Below are 19,992 nucleotides of genomic sequence, written 5' to 3' on the forward strand. Positions count from 1 at the left end.
TCTTTCAAAGTGATAAACTGCAACAGTTGTTGGGCTCCCCTTCTCTTTTTGCCACCTCTCTGAGATCACTGTCCTTTGCCTGATGTTTAGACTTTTAAAAACCACTGTTTTATCTATTTTGTCAGGGTTTTTATGGTTGGTTCAGGTGGGAGAGTAAATCTCATTCTTTGTTTCTTCATCTTGGGTGGAAGCAGAAGACACTTTAGTTAGAAAGAGTTCTGCTTTTTGTCTAATTGAAAATTTAATCTGTCCTCATCCATGAATGGTAGTTATTGTTTCTGGTTTATTTTGTTGCTGTTGAGAAATCTCTCAAATCTTTTTGTCATTTCTGTATATAATCTTTTTTCCCCCCTTGACTGCTTATAAGATTTTTTTTTGTCTTTGATGTTTTATTGTTATACTATAATATGCCCAAGCATGGTTCTCTTAATTTGTTTTCTTGGGTCTTTTGAACTGGAGATGTATGTCCTTCATATTTCTGGGAAATTGTCAGGCATTATCTCTTTAAATATTGCCATCATCACCAGCCTCCTACCACTCTTCTGTAATCTTATTTTCTGGAGCTCCGAATTGTTGTTTGATGTGTTTTAATCTGTCCTCCATCAGCCTTTATATTTCTTCCTTATATTCTGTATCTTTGTCTCTTTGCACCAAATTGTTTGAAATTTCTTCAGTTCTACTTTCTTTTCCCATGTACAATCAACTATTTAACTTATCTATCAAGTATTTTATTTTTGTGTTTATATTTATTTATTTTTAGAAGTTCCTTTTGTTTCTTTTTCAAATCTGTCTGGATCATTCTGATAATTTCTTGTTACTTACTATTTTAATCTCCTCTTTTACTTCTTTAACGTGTCTATTTTATATTTTGTTTCTAATGATTTCATTAACTAAAATTTTTGAGGTGAATTCTTGTGAAGACTTTAGGGCCCCAATTTTTCTGTATGGGGAAGATTTTAAAGTGTATAGTTTCTTTAATAGATGCAGTATTATTCAGTTTTCATTCTTGTGTCAGTTTTGTTGATTTGTATTTTTTAAAATACTTGTATGTTTCATTTAAATTGTCTTTTGACATAAAGTTGCTTATAGTATCCTTATGTCATCTCTATCTGTAGAATCTATAGGATGTACCCATTTTCTTTTTTTGTTTTTAATTAAAAAAATTTTTTTTGTAATGGAGGAAGTGGAGATTGAACCCAGAACCTCATGCATGCTAAGGGTGCACTCTACCATTGAGCACTACCCACCGCATCCTCTACCGTCATTTTCTCTTCTAGTATTGGTTTTGTGTTTTTGTTTTCTTGATCAAGCTTGGCAAGGGTTTATTAATTTTAGTAATGTTTTCAAAGAACCAACTTTTGAATTTAATGATTTTTTATTATGTATTTGCTTTATGGTGTATTGGTTTCTGCTCTTTATTTCCTTCTTTCAACTTTGGGGCTTTGATTTGCTGTTCTTTTTCTGATTTTTTTTTCTTTTAATGAACACATATATTTGATTTTCAGTTCATTTCTAAATATACATTCTTAGCCTATAAATATCCCTCAGACTTCATTGGCTACATGCAAAGTACATACTTCCTACCACTTTTGATTATTATATTATTTTTCCTTCTGTGTTTCCATTTCTATTTATTTGAATATTTGAAGTCTGTTATTTTAGTATCTATAGAAACTTTCACATGAAAAGTTAACTTATTGAAGCCTAAAATTAAACAGTATTTTTTATCATCTTTCTGATTAATACAAGGATCTTGGAACACTTTCAACTTTAATCATTTTTTGCTCAGCTCATTTGCTATTGTTATAATGTGTTTTAATTCTATCTTGTCTTTTTAAGCTCAACAAAACATTTTTGTCATTATTTTGTGCTGTGTCTATGTCGATTATTATATTAACATTTTTTTTTCTATTTTCCCATCTCTTATCATCAGTCAAGAATCTCCGACCTTTTCTTCCATTTGAAATAAATCTTTAGAATTTCCTTTAGGTGGAGTTCCGTTCATTCACAAATACTGAGTTTTTGTTTAGAAATATCTTTACTTTTGTCTTCATTTTAAAAATATGTTTTTGTTCTAAATGGAAATTTGCATTGATAGTTATTTTTAAAGTACATTTAAGATATTTCATTGTCTGCTGGCTTCCATTATTGCTGTTGAGTTAGGTGTAAATCTTTTTTTCTTTTAATTCCTGTATTTTTTCTATCTAGAGATTCTCTTTAGTTCTTTTTCAAAACTGCTTTGCCATTTTTTATATTCTCCTCTTTACTCACGTTTTCAGTTTCTTTTCACTAGAAGTATTTTCTACCTCCTATATTTCCTGTATCTATAGTTTTTTGAAGGGTCATATTTTTTCCTGTCCCTCATAGTAACTTATTTCCTTTTATATTTTGTTTTCTTTGACTGTGAACTTGTTTCTGTCACTGTATCAGTGCGAGATCCTTAAAATCTAGGTATAAGGTACATTGCTTTAGAGATTTGCTTTTTTTCTGTTCATGTACCTGACAACAATTTTGGCATGAGACCAGACCACGTTAAACTCATTTCTTAATGTGATATTTTTCTGAGCACCCAGGAAATGTGAATGTGGGCAATAAATCCACATGAGCCAGCTTACAGTTACAACTTCTTGGGAGAGATTTTATTTTTTCCATCCAACAGTCCAGTTGTGAAGACAGTTTTCCTTGAAGTCCCTTGGTTGGGGCCAACAGAAGGGACTTTTGTTGCTAGTACACCCTTCTGTTGATTTTGTGGGCTTTGGGAGTACCAGCTTTGTACTGGGGAAGCCACCACCATCCCTGTTCAGTAAAAAGCTAAAATTCCAAACTAGAAGCACTTTTGAGAAGATTTGAATTTACTAAAAATTTCTAACACTGTTTAGTTATTTAAATGTAATTAAGATATATAAATGCCAAGTCACAAATGACAGTTTCTTTATTAACTTTTTTAATGAACCAGAACTGCTTGATCAGATAATTTGTTGTATCTGTAATAGCAAGGTAGTGACAGTGTGGCCTCTCAGCCAGAATTATAAAAGTAGGCTTCTACTATAAAAGAGAAAGTCCTGATATTGCTAAGATAATATTCTTACTGTGTATTTGTTTTAACAGATTACAATATAATAGTACAGAAAAATAGCCAGTGTCAGACATTATGCTTCTGTTTTCATTTAGAGCCCATGAATTAGTTACATCTCCATGTTTTTATGCATCTTTTCTAGAGGAAGGAAAATTCAACAGTAAGGTAAATTATTATATTTTACGTCCTTTGTTGTTCTGATTTCTCTTCCAGAACTTCATATGCTTTGATTTCTTTTTTATATAGCTTTATTGAAATATAATTTATATACCATAGAGTTCATCTATTTAAATATAAAATTTACTTGTTTTCAGTATATTCACATAGTTGTGCAACCATCCCTGCAGTCAATTTTAGAACATTTCATTACCCCCAAAGGAAAGACTATTAAGTCACTCCCTATTTCCTCTGACCTCCCCAGTCCTGGGAAACCACCAGTCTAGTTTCCGTGTCTGTAGATTTCTTGTAAATGAAATTGTACAACATGTAGTCTTTTGTGGGTGGCTTCTTTCACTTAGTACCATGTTTCAGGTTTCATCTATGTTGTAGATATGTCAGGACTTCAATTTTTTTTTTTTGCCAAATAGTCTGTTGTACGGATATGCCACATTTTATTTATCCATTCGATAATTGATGGACAGTTGGTGTTTCCACTCTTGGCTACTATGAATAATGCTACTGTGAACATTCGCATACAGGTTTTTGTGTGGACATATATTTTCATTTCTCTTGGCTATATATGTAGGAGTAGAGTTGTTGGATCACATGTTGAACCTTCTGAGGAACTGCTAGATTGTTTTCCAAAGCAACTGTTCTTTTAACAGTATATGAAGTTTCCAGTTTCTCCACATTTTTACCAGTAGTTGTTATTATCTCTCTTATAGTCATCTTAGTGTATATGAATTGGTATCCTGTTGTGATTTTGATGTACATTTCTCTAATGGGTAATGATGTTGAGCATCTTTTCATGTGCTTATTGTTCATTTGTGTATCATCTTTGGAAAAATGTCTACTGAGATCCTTTGCCCATGTTTTTAGTTAGGTTATTTTATCCTTTTCTTATTGCATTATAAGCAGTAGTCTCTTATTTTTAATATACATTACAAGCAAGGGTATATTATTTTCTAGATACAGGTCTCTTATTAGATACAGTATTTGATTTGCAAAAATTTTCTCATCTTCTGTTGTCTTTTCACTTTGATAGTGTCTTCAAAACACAAAAGTTTTTAGTTTTGATGGTCATCACTTTATTTTTTCTTTTGTTGCTGTGCTTTTGGTGCTGTCTCCAAAAAATTGCCTAATGCAAGATCAGAAAGATTTCTGTCTTTTTATCTAATTTGTTTTTTTAATTAAGAAAATTTAAAGCAGTGCCAGTAAAGCAAATTTTAAGGGGAAAAAAGTACTCCTAATCTCATAACCTAGGAGTCATTTATTTTTGCAGTACTGTTATCTCCTTGTTCGATGTTTGCATATTTTTATCATCACTATTATTTGCTAAGTACTTTGTTGTGTTCTGATACTTTTTGTGTTTATACATGATATTCATAATTTTGATTTTCACAGCTACGTGATATAGCCATCATATTTCCCAATTGTGTAATACAACTTCTTCATGGTTTTATTTTTTTATATAAAATTCCAGTTAATACTGACAAACATGTAACTTTTTGCTTCTATTAAATTATTTTAATATAACTTTTTAGTAATGAAATTATGGGGTCAAAGGATGTAGACATCTTTACAGCTCTTATATGAAATCATATTACTTCTAGAAACCATTAAACTGCTTTTGTTTAGTAAACATTTAAATTTTTTTCCATTTATCTTGAAGTTGATACACATTGTGAGTTGAAGAGTTTTACTTTGAGTAGCAATGTCAGTGATAACCCTCCATCAGTAAAATCAGGGTCAAGTTATATGTGTATTTCTTCATCTAAAAAAAATGACAACAGTGAAGACTGGAACAGCCAGTTGCCTTGTTGAATGAAGATAAATATGACATACTTAAAATTTAGTATTTTATGATATTCACTACTTGAAGTAATAATATAATTTGTTAATTTTTCTTTAGGCTTCGGGAACAGGAAAGAAAAGAAGCAGAAGAAGCTAGTCAAAAGGAAATAGAAGAATGGGAAAGAAAACTTCTAGCTCAAGCAGCTCCAACGTGTATGGAGACCATGTGGGAAATTCCAGCTATCGGGCATTTTCTTTGTTTAGCTCAGCAAATCCTAAATTTGCCAGAAATAGTCTTTTATGAATTGGAACGTTGTCTTCTGATGCCTCAGTGTAATGCTTTTCTATCTAAAATAATGACTTCTCTATTAAGTCCTCCCCATCGCAGACCTACCTTACATCGAAGACCTACTTTGCCTTATAGGGCCTGGGAAGCAGCACTGAGACAGAAAGTGCAACAGTGGTACACAGCTGTAGGGCAGACTGAAAATCCTGATAACAGTGCTGAAAAACTTGGGCTGTGTCCTCAGTTTTTTAAAGTTCTTGGAGAAGTTAATCCATTGGAAGAAAAACCTTTTCATGAACTACCTTTCTACCAAAAAGTATGGCTACTTAAGGGTCTTTGTGACTTTGTGTACGAAACACAAAAAGAAGTTCAAGATGCTGTACTTGGACAGCCTATTCATGAATGCAGAGAAGTTATTCTTGGTTATGATTATTTGGAAAATGCTTACATACATTTTCCACAGTTCTGTGGTGCAGATGTACGGATTTATAAACAGAGACCTTTTCAGGCCCCAGAATTTCCGATTCCACCCATTAAAATACAAAGAGTACCTCGGATTAAACTGGAGAAATTGAAGTGTGACTATGTTAGTGCAAGTAATGGAGAACATAGGTGTGGTAGAGAAGGCCTGCCCTCTGCCTTCAAGAAAGAGCCAGAAATTACTTTTCATCCAACTTGCTGCTCTGCGAAATTAAACTTGGATAATCATGACATCTCTGTTGAAATGGAATTGAAATCCAACTGTGAAATTAGAATTCGAAGGCCCAGTGAAATGAAAAGAACTGATTGTTGTAAAGAAAATTTAGAGAAACCAGGGAGTCCAGGGGAAGTTACTGGCTTTGGAGAGCCTCTCAGTCCTGGTGAAATAAGGTTTATAGAAAATCAGGAAAAATATGATGACACTTCCAGAGTAAAGCCTGAACCCATTCCATTAAAAGAAAATGCTCTAAAATCTTGCCAAATACATGTAAATGGAAGTCACATTGATCATCCAGAAATCAGTTGCCACAAAGTTGTAAGGGATATTCTATTAGAACAGTCACTGCAGAGCCACAAGAAACTCAAACTAACTAAAATGAGGGCAAAAAAGAAGAAAAAGAAAAAAAAGAAATTGAAAGATGTTTTGAATGAAAACTTACAGAGAAAGCGCGAAGGTCTTCATTCTCTTGCATTCAAGTCTTGCAAACCTGAGATCCAAAATAAGTTATTAATCATCAAAAAAAAAGCAAAACATAAGAAGCACAAATCTGGTAAGCTAATACAAATGGGTGAGAATTACATTTTAGCATACTTCAAGTAATTCTTTCAGTGAGGCATCATGGAAGGCTCTGACTGACAGAATGAAATGCATGTGTATGTGTTTGTTTAAGGGTCAATTTTTATATTTTTCCTCATAATTAAAACCTAGAGTGAAAGAGGTTTTATATACTAACAATAACAAAATATTGGGGTAATACATTTGAATTTAATTCTCAGTTGAAAATATTGGGGCATTATGTTTTTACATTTCTCTAAACCAATTTCTTCATGAGTGATGCTTCCCATCTTTTATAAGGAGTGTTTTTTCCCCAGGCTAAGGGCAATACAGTGCAATGGAAAAAGCACTGATATCAGGAGATACCACTCCCAGGAGTAAGGTTTATAGCAACTAGCTTCTTAAACCAAGGCAAGTTAGATTATCTTTCTAGGTTTTAGTTTTTTCCTGCATTATCTATTTTACAACACTGAAAAATACTTCTAGTATATATTTTCATCCCCAGAAAAAATGTGAAATATAAGGGAAAAGTTATATCAACTAATAAGATATGAAGCATATTTTTTAAAGATTTGTAAGTTTGTCTTATACCAAATTTAAATACTCACTGTATTTGCTGCAAGCCTCTTTGAACAAAAACAACAAGAAAAATCCTATAAATAGTGTCTTCAATAATTGGTTGCTCTGTTTTTTAATTACTCAAGTGCTTTTGCTTTTCCTCTTATTTGTTATTTAATTAATTTATGTCTGTTATCAAAAAGATAGGTGAGATAAAAGTAGATGATCAACTTCATTTATTAACCCTAATAAAAAGTTGTCTGGGAAAAATTTGAATTGTTTACTAAAATGGGTTGTAGTTTATCATCATCATTTTTGGTTTCAGTTTTTTACTCCTTCCCTTAGTAACAAAGATAATTTAAATTGGACAGTAAATTTGATGAATTGGCAAATGAAGGAGTGAATTTTGTTTAGCTGATACAGTTGCTGTAGTACCATAGTTACTTAAATCATTAAATACAGTTAAATGTATTTAAAAATGTGTATGTGATATATAAGTGATAAAGAAGTAGTATAAAATTTACTACCAAGAACAGGCTTAATTTGTTGAAATAAAAATTGCAAAATGGTCCACATTAACCCAGGCGATAAAAAGCTATAATTTTTTAAAGTAACTTTCAGCAATAAATCCTTTAAATTTTACAAACAGTTCATTAGACTATATAAACTTAGTTTGATTTGGCAAATTCTCTTTGAAATGTAAGCCTCTAAAATATTAAATATTTTAAAATTTGGAATATTTTTAGTGCTAAAATATGTAGTATTGTTTTATTAATACTGTTGCCACCTAAAACCTTTTTTATGAAGTGTTTGTTTATGACCTACTGTTCATGTGTTCAGAAGTATGATTTATGGTGGTTTATAAAATAAAATAGATATTGATATAGCTCTTACACTAACTATACCAATAGCGAAATCAAAATATTAACTCCTAAGGATTGGAGTAAAAGGAATTTATATTATAAGCAAAATAAGTGTTGCTGCATTTTTGAAATGGAAGTTCAGAATGTTTGTAGATCAGAGAGAAAATGTGTGGGAGGTTTGTGCCCAGTTCTAGAGAAGTCATTGAAAAAATCTCAGACACAAATTCAGAGTATTTGTGTGTACCCTCTCTGAGCCTATTTGCTGGGGAGAGAATGCTTAAGGCATAAAATAGAAGAAAATAGTGCACTTGCCTATATTCTTTATCATTTTATCTTGAGGGCAAATTTTAGAAAGTCAATTTTCAGTCACAAAAATACTTGGATCTGGCTTAATATATTTCCCTTTCCCTTGTTAGTACTGCATAAGCAGAAGCCAATTCTTTTTTCTTCATCAGACACTAAACTTCTTACTGTCATAACAATATTACATAAAATTGTATAATAGTCATAAAACATTTGTTTTACATCATTTCTGGACACTTGTCTTTCTGAGGCTTTGCACTGGGCTCCTTTATTAGGTATGAGACACTATGGCCTTTGATAGTCAGTTTTGGGCATACCATAATCCAGTGTTTCCTTTCTCACTCTTTTTAAAAGAGAGCCTCATGATCACAGGTTTAGGAAATGTACCTCTAGTAGATTGGCCTTATGCATTATTGCATGTCCACAATGCATCTTGTAAAACTCTTATACCAGATATGTTTTAGAATTCAAAAGTTATAAGATTTTAGAAGGGTATTATGATGTATATAATGTTTATTAAATAATATCCCCAATAGAGCTTAGGGTAGCCCCTGTAATCAGATGTATAATTTCTACAGAAAAATGTATGAATAGTGAGACCGAATGAGATGAAAACTATTAAGAATCTGATAATAGTTTAGATCAGGTTTTGCTACCATACACATTATTTTAAAAACTTTAATTTTCGGGATCTTTTGGACTTAACAATTGTGCATAAGTGATTCTGGGCCTATATATTATGGACTCCAGAAAATCTTGAAGAAAAATGTTTAGTTTTGTTTAACCTAGCATTTTCAAGTTTACTTGAACACAGGGCTTTTTTTTTTTCAAGTAATAGTATTATGTAGATAAGCTGTATCATCTGTGGCTGATTCATGAATCTTTACTTACGGTGAACTGAGTGTGATTAATCTGGACATAAGTGGTTACTCTGGTCCACTTTATGTTGATTACACAGGTCTTAAATTTTGGTGGCATCTCCAAATTTAATAAAGTTTTATTGTGATGGGAGATGGTTTTAAGTAAAAGGAAGAGACAAATTTGTTGAAAATGATTTGATAATATTAGTGCACTATGAGGCAGTTTTGCAACTCATAAGCATTTTAATCTTTTTCAGAGTTGGAGTTTTCTTTCTGCTTTTTAAATGTTGAATTCATTTTTAGTTATTTAAGCGTGTTCCTTACTCTTGGAAGCATTGTAAAATAGAAAAACATTGGAGTTTTCCCAGTCATCCATACTTATAGCACTAGATACGTCTTCATAATACTTATTTATGAAATTTATCTTAATAGTTGCACTTATTTCTGGTTATTTTGATGATTTATCTCCTCTCTATTCTATAACATTCTTGAGAACAGAAGGATTATTTCTAGTTTTGCAGCCCTAGCACTTAGCACAGTGATGGACACATTGTGTAGGAATCTACTGAATAAATAAATGAACAAACATAATATGGTTCACCCACGTATAACTAAGATTAACTTCTCAATATATATCTTTTATATCCTTTCAAGGCATTTATATTTTTGAATAGGACTATATGATACATACCATGTTATAGTCTGATTTTTCCACATAACAGTATACCATGAACATCTTTGTACAATATCTTTTTAAATGACTGCATAGAATTCTATTATATGTATTTTGTAGTTCATTTAATCAACCTATTTTGGATGTTTTGATTGTTTTCATAACAACCTTTGGTTCACAACATTTGATTGTATAGAGCAGATAGAGTTGTCTGAAATGAATTAGAAATTTAAAACATTAGAGGACATTTATAAAACCTGAAAAAACAGACAAAAAGTTTTCAAGGTACATTAATTGTTTTAAAAAAGCTTGTGTCTTAAGTTACTCATTTCATCCAGTTTGGTTTGGAGGGTTTTTCCCTCCTTACATAGTCATTACTTTCAGCCAAATCATTTTGTGTTAGCTCCTCTAAACCAATTAAAATGAGTGGTATTACTTTCTTATATGTGAAGAAACTAGAGTTCAAAAATAGTGAATAGCCTCATTTTGATCATTTTTAAGTATATAATAAAGTCTATACAGTCAAAGGTCAAATAGAGGCTGAATGTGCTATAGCAAGATTTCATAGTTGATTAAGGACTTTGGAAAATAAAGGAGATTGGATAGGTGGAAAATGGTTAATAACATGGAGGTGTGATTAAACCAAGTGTCACTGAAAAAATTAGCATAATTAGAGAAAAACTTAAGGAAAAAAGTTGAAAAGTTGGGGATTTAAAAGGTGTTCGAATGATAGAAATGCCATTTTGAGGTGATACCTTTCTGAGTATGTGGTGGTTTTTTAAATATTTGAATCAGGAGTACAGTGCAAGGAAATGAGCTTGAAATAAGGTATATCAAATGTATAAAAAGTAGTGAGCTGCTTTATAGGAAATAGACTGAGAAAGTAATGTCATCTACAGTATGATTATATCCAGGCCCATATTTGTAAAACAGTTGTATAATTCTGTGTTATTAGTATAGAACCTGTGTGTGTCTTTATGGGGAAAAATTTTATAGGACCAACTCAAGATGCCAAGATTTAAGAGGGAAAGGATTGACTGTACTCCATGCTTCTTTATTTTAATGCCTTCTACTTCCCCCACCTCCACCCAAAAGCTCATACTCATATAATGCTTACTATTTACCAGGCACTATTCGAAGCCTTTGTATATATATTGTTTTGTTTAATCTTCATCAAAACTTATAAATAAATACTATTATTATCCCCATTATATAGATTTTATAGATAAAAAAAACTGAGGCACAGGAAGGTTTATTAATGTGTCCAAGATCACAGAGCTAGTAAGTGGCAGGATTAGGAGAAAGAATCTTGCAAGGTAATTAGGATGCCATAAAGAAGTATGAAAAGAAATTGGCGCTGTTTAGATGAAGAGGTAGAAGACAACTTTAGGAAGAGGAAATTCTAAATCCAAGTAGGGAATTATATGACTCTTCTGTCACATTGACAGAAGAAAATAACATTTTGAGGGAGATGTTGCAATAAGTAGCAGAATTTGACAACTGATTCAGTATTCTAAGTTAAAGGGGAAAAAATGAAATAGATTTTCAGGAGTTATTGAATTATTGATAGGGTTAAAAAAAGCAATACGATGAGAAATTTGCTCATAGGCAAAGAAGGAAAATCAGCTGTTTTGTTAAGGTCATATTGCTTAGAGATAGAACATTTCAGAAATTTCTATAGAATATAAATATTAGCCAAGATATGCACATTTAGTAAATAAAAGTCAAATTTAGAGTCTGTTTCTGTGACTTCACATTCTAGGCATTTTCCAGATTCACTATTTAATAATACAAATGCCCTTGGGTTTTTACTTTTAACTAATTAATGTCTTACTATCAGTTCACATTAAGATTCCTAAAATGAAAGCACTGAGAGAGTAGTGTTTGCTTTGGAATAATTTTTAAACATTGAGAAGCCAAACCTAAGAGCATTGAGGTGGAAGTCTGAATAATCCTAGGGGCCAAGGAGTGAATACAGGCAGGGAAATCAGGTGAAGGTAAAGATGAAGAATAAGAGTCTGAGGAAAGAGGAGTTGGATTGGAAATGATAATCACCTTCATTTTTCTAGTAAGAGGTGTATCTCCACAATCTAGAAGACTAGAATTTTATGCCTAGATTATAGTGTAAAATATATTTTTTTAGTTTTATTTTTCCCTACTAAGTTGGGCTTCCTTTGCTAGAGCTGTTCTAAGCATAGTTTTAAAAAGCCTCATTAGGCTGCCCTTCTAGCATTAATTATTAGGCCATATTAAGGTTTACTTACCCATTTCCAGGTACATGTTGACCCTCACTTTTCACCCATGTCTATGTTTTAAGCTCAGGAATTGTGTTGAAATTCTGTGTATATTTTAAACTGACTTACAACTTCAGCACAATTCTAGATCTGAGAGTTATATTTTATGAGGCCAGGTGATTTAGGACAATGAGGGTAAAAGCCCTGGGGTATGATCAAGGAGAAATGGAAGCCCACTAGGGGGCAGTATGTAACTTTCCCTATCTATATATCTTGTCCTGGAGCAAAACCAGATTACCAAATAAAGGCCTTGTGCTTTTGTAGTATCCCATACTCCTTTTAAAAGTAATATTTATAAAAATTAATAGCTGATTTTTATTGAAGAATACAGGATATGGTATTCAAATTTTATTGTTGAAGTTACAGATACAGTATTAAGTAATAATGAACATGAATGAATCTTCTAACCCTAATCAAAAGCAATGCCCTTAAATCAATTAGAAGCAGAAAATCTGGGGGGAAATGTATTTTACCATAAAAAGAGCACAGCTTTGAAGTGAGACAGTTCTAGTACAAATATGTGCCCTAGTGCATATTAGCTACAAATTCTCCACTTATTTATCTGTTTATAATTTATTTACCTGCTTATATTTACATGTGAAAAATGAGGTAATATGTACCTTACTAAATATTTACAAAGATTAATGCAATAGCAAATGCATAGCACCTAACATGGTGCTGGCACACAGTAGGAATCAATAAATGGTAACTATGATTTTTAAGAGGTTAGAATTACATAATGGAAAGAAGTTGGACTTTGGAGTTAGAGTCCCTGGCTGTGAGGCTTAACTTACTACAGTGTAACACTTGAGTAAGGAATCTGTTTGATCTTCAGTTATCCTACATTAAAATGAGGTATTGCCTACCTTGAAGATTTGTTTTGAGAATTAACTGAGGTAATTTGTATATCCCCTTACCAAGTGTCTGACACATAGTAGGCTCTCAATAAATGTTAGTTTCCCTAGTACCACTCCTAGGTCATGCTGTGATACTCTGATAAATTGTGTAAATTATTTAAAGTCATTGTCGGTGTTTTCCTCATTATAAAATGTACTCACATGGACCCTCAGAATTGTGAACAACTACCTTCCTCCCTTTTTCTATCTCCAAACTTGTGGAATTTCTGATGAAGAGTAGGATTCTTGTATTTGAGGATCATTTCTCTTAACTTACTGTGCTAAATGCTGTAAATACAAAATGGATAGTAGGATTTCTGTTGTCAATAATTAACAGTCTAATAAGGAAGAGAAACATATAAACAGATCATTATAATACTTTATGATAAGTGTCACATTATTTGATTTATGTACAAAGTTGTGTGGTAGCCCAGAGGATATAATAGCAGGAAAAACTGAAATGAAGGAGTAAGTTAATAAAAGAATTTGAAGAAGGTTAAAAGATACTAAACATTTTATTTAGACTCTTATCACAACTTACTGAGGCAGCTAAGGAACAACAGCTAACATTTATTGATCATTTACCTTGTGCCTAGCAGCAGTCTAAGCTCTTGACATGCTTTAACTTTTTAAATTACAAAGTAGGTAATACCATTATCCTTGTTTTACAGATGAAGTAACTGTACAAGGAAATAATTTGCTCATAGTCTTGCAGGTAGTAGGTAGTTTAAAGTTGATATTCCAACCTATGTAGTTTAGTTCCAAAACTCGAACTTAAAACCGCTACACGATACTACCTTCAATTACTTAGTAACATGTAAGTATCTTAATGACACAGTGAGTGAAGATATCCAGTAGCCACCTCAGCTGCTTAATTCATTCAAATAGAGTGGCTGCTAGAGTTAACTAAGAATTTAGTACTTAAGTTTAGTGCCTGTGTGGCAACAATATGAAATTCACTGGGAATATCAAGAGTGACCCTTGTTGTGTTTATAAATAAATGTAAAATCAAACTTTTAAAAAACTAATTAGAGGAGTGCTGAGGGGGCAGGGGATAGGAATGATGAAGAATTTCAATTCCTTCAAATTGCTGTTTTAAATCAGCAAGACAGTTAAGCCTTTTTCCTGAACTTTCAAAAATGGTGAAGGTAGCACATAGAGGAAAGGCATTCTGGTGTTCAGATTCATCAGTCCCCTCGAGAGGTACCATTGCACCCAGTTTAGAAGTTAATTACTACTGTGTTATAGAAATACCAAGAATTTAATCACTTCTCCCTGAATATTGCTTAAACAGCCCACCCACTTCCATGTTTTTGTAGTTTGGTTATAGCATAGGTACTGTTCTGTGCACATAAGCAAATAACAATGATGAGAAAAGAAATACAGGTTATGTTTTAAAATTTAATTAAAAGCAAATGTCAAATAACACCAGGTTGTTACTTATTAAAACAGGACACTAAAACACTTGTGAATCCCAGCAACCGAAAATTTGCAATAGTTCAAGTATGGTGTACTTGTTTATTGAATCAAACTTAGAAATAATACAAATTGCAGTCCTGTGATATGATTAAAAAGGAATACTGTAAATTATATTGTAAACTAGAATTGTGCTTATGTGTTGAATAAAATGTTGCAAATCGATTGTTTTCACTGAATATGTATATAGGAAAATGTTTAGAAAACAACAGTAGGGATTATGTAGTATAGCAGAATTGCCTTGGGTACTTATTCATTTTCTCTTTTGAAAAGAGTAGTAATTTTAGCTGATTTTAGCCTGCAAATCATTGTGAGCTAAAATTAACTTTTAAGTCTTTTGAATTAATTTTTATTCCCTCACATAGATTGTAAGCTCCTGAAAGACAGGGTTTACATTTTTATAATTTTTTGTTGTCCCCATAAATTGTACTATATCTCATGTTTGTTAAATAATTAATAATTTATTAATTGATTTTACTGATTGCAAACGGGGAGAAAACATTTACTTTAACATGTTTCTTACTGAAAAACAGAGTATATGAATAATGTATCTCTCTTGTCAGGTTAATACATGGAGTAGATATACTTTAATCTATGCTATGAACCGGATTTCTTTAAGAATGTGGATTTATTTTTACCAGTGATTTCTGATTGCACAAATGACCAGGTGCAGTTTAAAGGGAGATGTTTACCTTGTTTTTAACACTGGTTATTGAATACTGCCAACAGCAGCCCATTAGGTGAGTGCAGAGCTAAAGGGGTAGAAAGAAAACCTGGTTTCCTAAGCTACTGAGGATTTTTCACATTAGGTTGAGTAAAGACCATAGTCTTCAGAGTATAGTTGTATGCAAGTTCCTGACTACAGAACTCATTGTTAAAGGTAAGATTTTTTTATTATGTAACTCATTTTAAGTTGTGAATTAGGTTTTAACTGAAGGTAGTAATGTGACTTTTTTTTGCCAAATCTTGTTGTAATAAATTCTAACACTGTGCAACACATTGGAAATGATAATTTAGTTCTCCTATAAAGAAAACAGCGTTTGTTAATATGTCTGTTTCAGGTAGTTATAGTTTAATGTTTGCTTTTACTGAGGCTTGTTTTGATTCATCATTTTTATTTGACTCACTAGAAGCCATCTGTTAGTTATAATTTAACTTTCAAGGTTCTATGTAATTTGGTTTTTGTTAATGAAGTGCTAAAAACAGCATTATGAAGCTTTTCTCTTTTAATCTTGAAAGGAAAAAAATCCATATCTAAAAAAACAGTCACGAAGAAGAGGAAAACTGTTGCAAAGTCACCTACTGTACCAGAATTTCAGGTAAATGTTTCAATTTTGTCTCAACATTTTTTTAGTTTGTTGTTTTAGTGTTTATATCATTCCTCAAGAGATTGGCTAAATTCTAATATAACATACAATACTTTCAATAAAATGTTTTCCCTGAAAGTGCAGACATAGCTAATATTTAATCTGCTAGTATTTCAAAAATTTTTACCTATTTTTGTTTCTTGATGTCAGGCATTTTTGTTTTTTAATATGCTGTACTGTTTTGTAGAAGTAGTTTGATAGAAATATATATATATATATATATTTTTAGAAGTAAATGTGTAAATGAAAGTTTTCCAAGAACAAATCATGATTTGTGCATGGTAATATTGCCTAGATGATCCATTTTCATTTATTTGGGCACTATGTAAATAGACTTGTTATCTTAAAAAACAAATCTTTTAACTCTTATGAACTTCAGAGAGAATATTAAGTAAAGGTTAATTGAATGGTATTTTAACTTTTCTACAAAAAGAAAAAAGTAATTGTATGTACTGCCATATGACTATGTGAAGAGTTTTCTGTTTGTAGCTGTTACTAATATGAAAATTTAACTCTGATTAAATAATATTTTTATTTTATACTATGTAAAAGATGAGTTTTCTGCAACAAATGACTCTAAAAATTTTCTCTGTATTAATGTGTTCAGTGTACTTCTGTTTTAGGTTATAAAACTAATACTGAATTGCCAAAGAAATGATGTTAAAATGAATTTATGTGAGTCAAGTAAAGAAGGAAATAAGAGTAATAACTATGAAAATATTGATAGTGTGTAATGTGAGTTTAACAGTTACGTATATACAAAAATATAGACATCTGTTTTTCAGTCAAATCTTATTTTGGAAGTTTTTTATGAAAGTTACTAATTGGTAAAAGTTTAATACTTTTAAATGAACAGTAAAATAAAATAGACATTTTTCTCTTTTAGTATTTTAGAACATTTTTAAGGGTGAATTATAACCATTTCTACAAAATCCTTTTATATAAAGTAACCTTGGTTCCAGCATATTCAATAAAAAAATGGGTGTTTACTATTTATTTACAGACCTTTCTACCATTGTGTTTACGTATTATTTAATACTGTGATAATACATCGTCATTCTTTCACTGATTTCTTGCTAGCCTTTGCTGTTTCTCCCACTCACTTTTTTTCCTCATTCCCTCAAAGTATTATTCATCCTGGGAATATGCATCTCAGGAAAGATCTGACCCACTGTTAATATTTGCCTCCAGTATTTTATTAGTGGATGGACTTTTATATGCATCAGTGGCACAGACAGCAGAGACAATGTTTTTAACATTGCAGGTGGTATTCATTAGTGAGGCATGAAATCAGTTTAGTGGATCGCATGACCAGCATTTCTTTTTTAAGCTAACAAGGTTAAAATAGAAAAGAAATTATGTACAGTCAAACTGTAATAATTCTACCTAATAAATCTGAAAAAGGAAAAGAAAAAAAAAGAAAAATTATAACAGCGTGTCAAATATAGTAAGGGTAATATTGTTTCATAAAACTTTGGTTTTGTGTGTGTTTACTGGCATGCAGTGAAAAATGTCTTTTTGACCATAGGCTGTGGGCAAAATAGTTTGAAAAACACTGTCTTAAGTGATGCTTTTAGTCAGTTACTGACCATTTGCTTACCACTTAGAAACTTAAGGTCAAAAGTACATGTTTTGCTAGATTGGGACTGTTTAAAATAAACAAATAAAGTCCACTTCCTTGTTCTTAAGGTGTCAAAGTGAGAGAGGGAGGTAGGGTGGGAGGAGAGAGAGGAGGATAAATAGGGCAGTGGCTAGGAATGGGGACCAGATTTAGGAGAACAGTGGTTCTTATGCCTGGTTTACAATATGAATTCCAGGGTATTATTCAAAAAGAAAATTGACAGCTATCTCCCAAGAAATAAGCCATTTGCTTCAAATAAGCAAAGAATAGCGAACAGTATTGGTCACTAGTAAACTTTGTTGTTACAGGCAAAACTGTAAGTTTGCCTCTCAAAATAATTCTCTGTAATTTGTTTCTTCAATTATTTGAAAGTCTCCCACAGGTAAGAATACTGATTATCGTATAATAAAGAAGTGAATTTATTTCCTTCCCAAAAGCTCTAGCACAATGACATTTAGCACCTAAGATTCTGCAAATTATTCCTTTTATCCAAGTTGTTTTAAATATCACATTTCTAGTATTAAACATAAAATGCTTTATAGAAATATTTAACCACAGGATTTTCTTCATACTATTCATTCTAAAATATCTTACTGCTGAAAATATTAATTATTGGTGGATAGATATTAGATCCCTTTTGCAAAACAGACTTACTTGCTAAAGGACTGATCATCTTTATATTGACAGTAAAACATGTTTAGGTAAAGAGAAGCATATCCAAGAATTAAATTGTGAAGGTTTGTTTGGGGTTTTTTTAGGTTCTAATTAATTAAAAAATGAATCCTGTTGTGACTTCAGCTACTTTTTAATTTTGATAATGTTTGTTGACTTTTTTAAAGCTAGAAATTAAACTTCAGCTTACTTACTTCAGGAAGAATCTAGGTTTACTTATATGAACAACTAATATCTGTAGCTCAGTGTAGGAAAATAATCACCCCATCTCTATTTAAAGTATACACTGTAGGCATTCAAAGGCTTGTTGTGTTTATATGTGTGTGTATATTGTAATGGGACTAACCATTATCTGTGCCACTTTTTCCAAAGAGTCAGTGGTTCTCAAATCTTAGGTAGTATAAAAATAATCTTATACCTTCATTAAAAATGAAAAATCCTGGCTTTCATTCTCTAAGGGTTCATCCTTGATTCAGTGATTCTAGGTGGGTACCAATAATCTGAATAGTGCTTAAGCATATGGATTCTGGAACCAGGCTCTTTTGGGTTTGAATCCCACCTTAGCACTAACTGTATAAGCTTGGGTAAGTTACTTAACCTCTCAGTGTTTCCAATTCCTCATCTATACAATGGGGTAATAATTGTTCCCTCCTCATAGGGTTGTTGTGAAGATTAAATGATAGTGCTTACTGTTTTATTACTTTATTCTTACTTATTTTTTCAACTAAGCATGCCAGAAACTTTAGACAAAAAAAAAAAACTGTGTTTATGAGTAGGAAAATGAATTAAGAACTGATTTAAGAGCATCTATTATTGACCTTTACCACTTTTTCCACCAACTTAAGACTTGGAAATAAGTCTTGGATTTGGTCATGTTTCATAAATCATGAAATTTCATGATTAAGCCTGCAAAAATTTGACAAGTGAAAAACCAAGTAATATTATTTGCATCATACATTAATCAGAGGAAACACTTACGCTTAGCCCTACTCTAGTAGTATGGTGGGTTATACAGTTGAAATATAGGGGAACTTGTCGTATTTTTTTATTTAGCAATAGTTGCAAAAAATTAGGAGATATTTTTATTTTTAGTGTATAGCATGTTGGTGATTTAAGCTTTTAGGCCACATTTAACAGTTACTGATTACTTTGATAAATCAACTAAACTATTTTTTTCTTTATCAGTTTTTTAATATAAGAAAGACTTAGACTGAAAAGTGAATATTGACTATCTTAATAAAGCTAATTTTTACCAAAAAGTCTTCTATTTTAGTTTCTTTAATATTTGAGAGAGAAATCTAATATTATATGAATTCTCTTTTTATTCACAGTTATAGCAAAACCATAGAAAGTTTTACAACTTAGTTTGTCAGGTCTCAATAAGTTTTTTAAATAATGTAAAAGCCTTAGTTACCATGACTCTGCTTTTCATTGGTAACCAAAATCTTTCTTATAATGTGTACCTGCTCCTGTTTCATATATGTGATTCATTCTAAAGACTCCTCTGCAGAAGTCTAGAATTCAGCTGTTGACTAAGACTTGCATAGTAGTATTGTTTTTAAACATAATCATAAACTTACTGATCTTTAACATACCTCTGGAAAAAACGTATTTCTCCATTTAACCAATGGAGAAACTAAGGGATATGGAATAAAGTACTATCCTCAATATGAGAAATTGTGACCAAAATTAAAATTAGAGTTTAACTGCTTCACTGAGTTAAAGACCTTTTGATTATATTATTTTGAATTGCTGCCTCTTGGAATGAACATTTTCAACTTCAGCTTTTTGTTTCACTTTTAATATCATGGGATTATACTTCCCCGTTAAATTTTTTTT

At 31.6% G+C, this 19,992-nt stretch overlaps 1 protein-coding gene across 4 annotated transcripts in view; it reads left to right on the forward strand.

The window, feature by feature from the left end:
- Positions 1–19,992, forward strand: part of BRD10 (bromodomain containing 10) — an 84,781-nt gene that overhangs the window by 35,992 nt on the left and 28,797 nt on the right. For 3 of the 4 annotated variants that reach the window (XM_006208150.4, XM_072959476.1, XM_072959477.1), the window contains 2 exons: positions 5,148–6,565; positions 15,733–15,812. In XM_006208150.4, the coding sequence (XP_006208212.2) occupies positions 5,148–6,565; positions 15,733–15,812 (1,498 nt within the window). Of the gene's footprint in view, positions 1–3,183; positions 3,242–5,147; positions 6,566–15,732; positions 15,813–19,992 lie in introns of those variants that run through there. The other variant, XM_072959478.1, reaches the window with a different exon arrangement.

This window comes from Vicugna pacos, chromosome 4, assembly GCF_048564905.1.
Source record: "Vicugna pacos chromosome 4, VicPac4, whole genome shotgun sequence".
Taxonomy (NCBI): Eukaryota; Metazoa; Chordata; class Mammalia; order Artiodactyla; family Camelidae; genus Vicugna; species Vicugna pacos.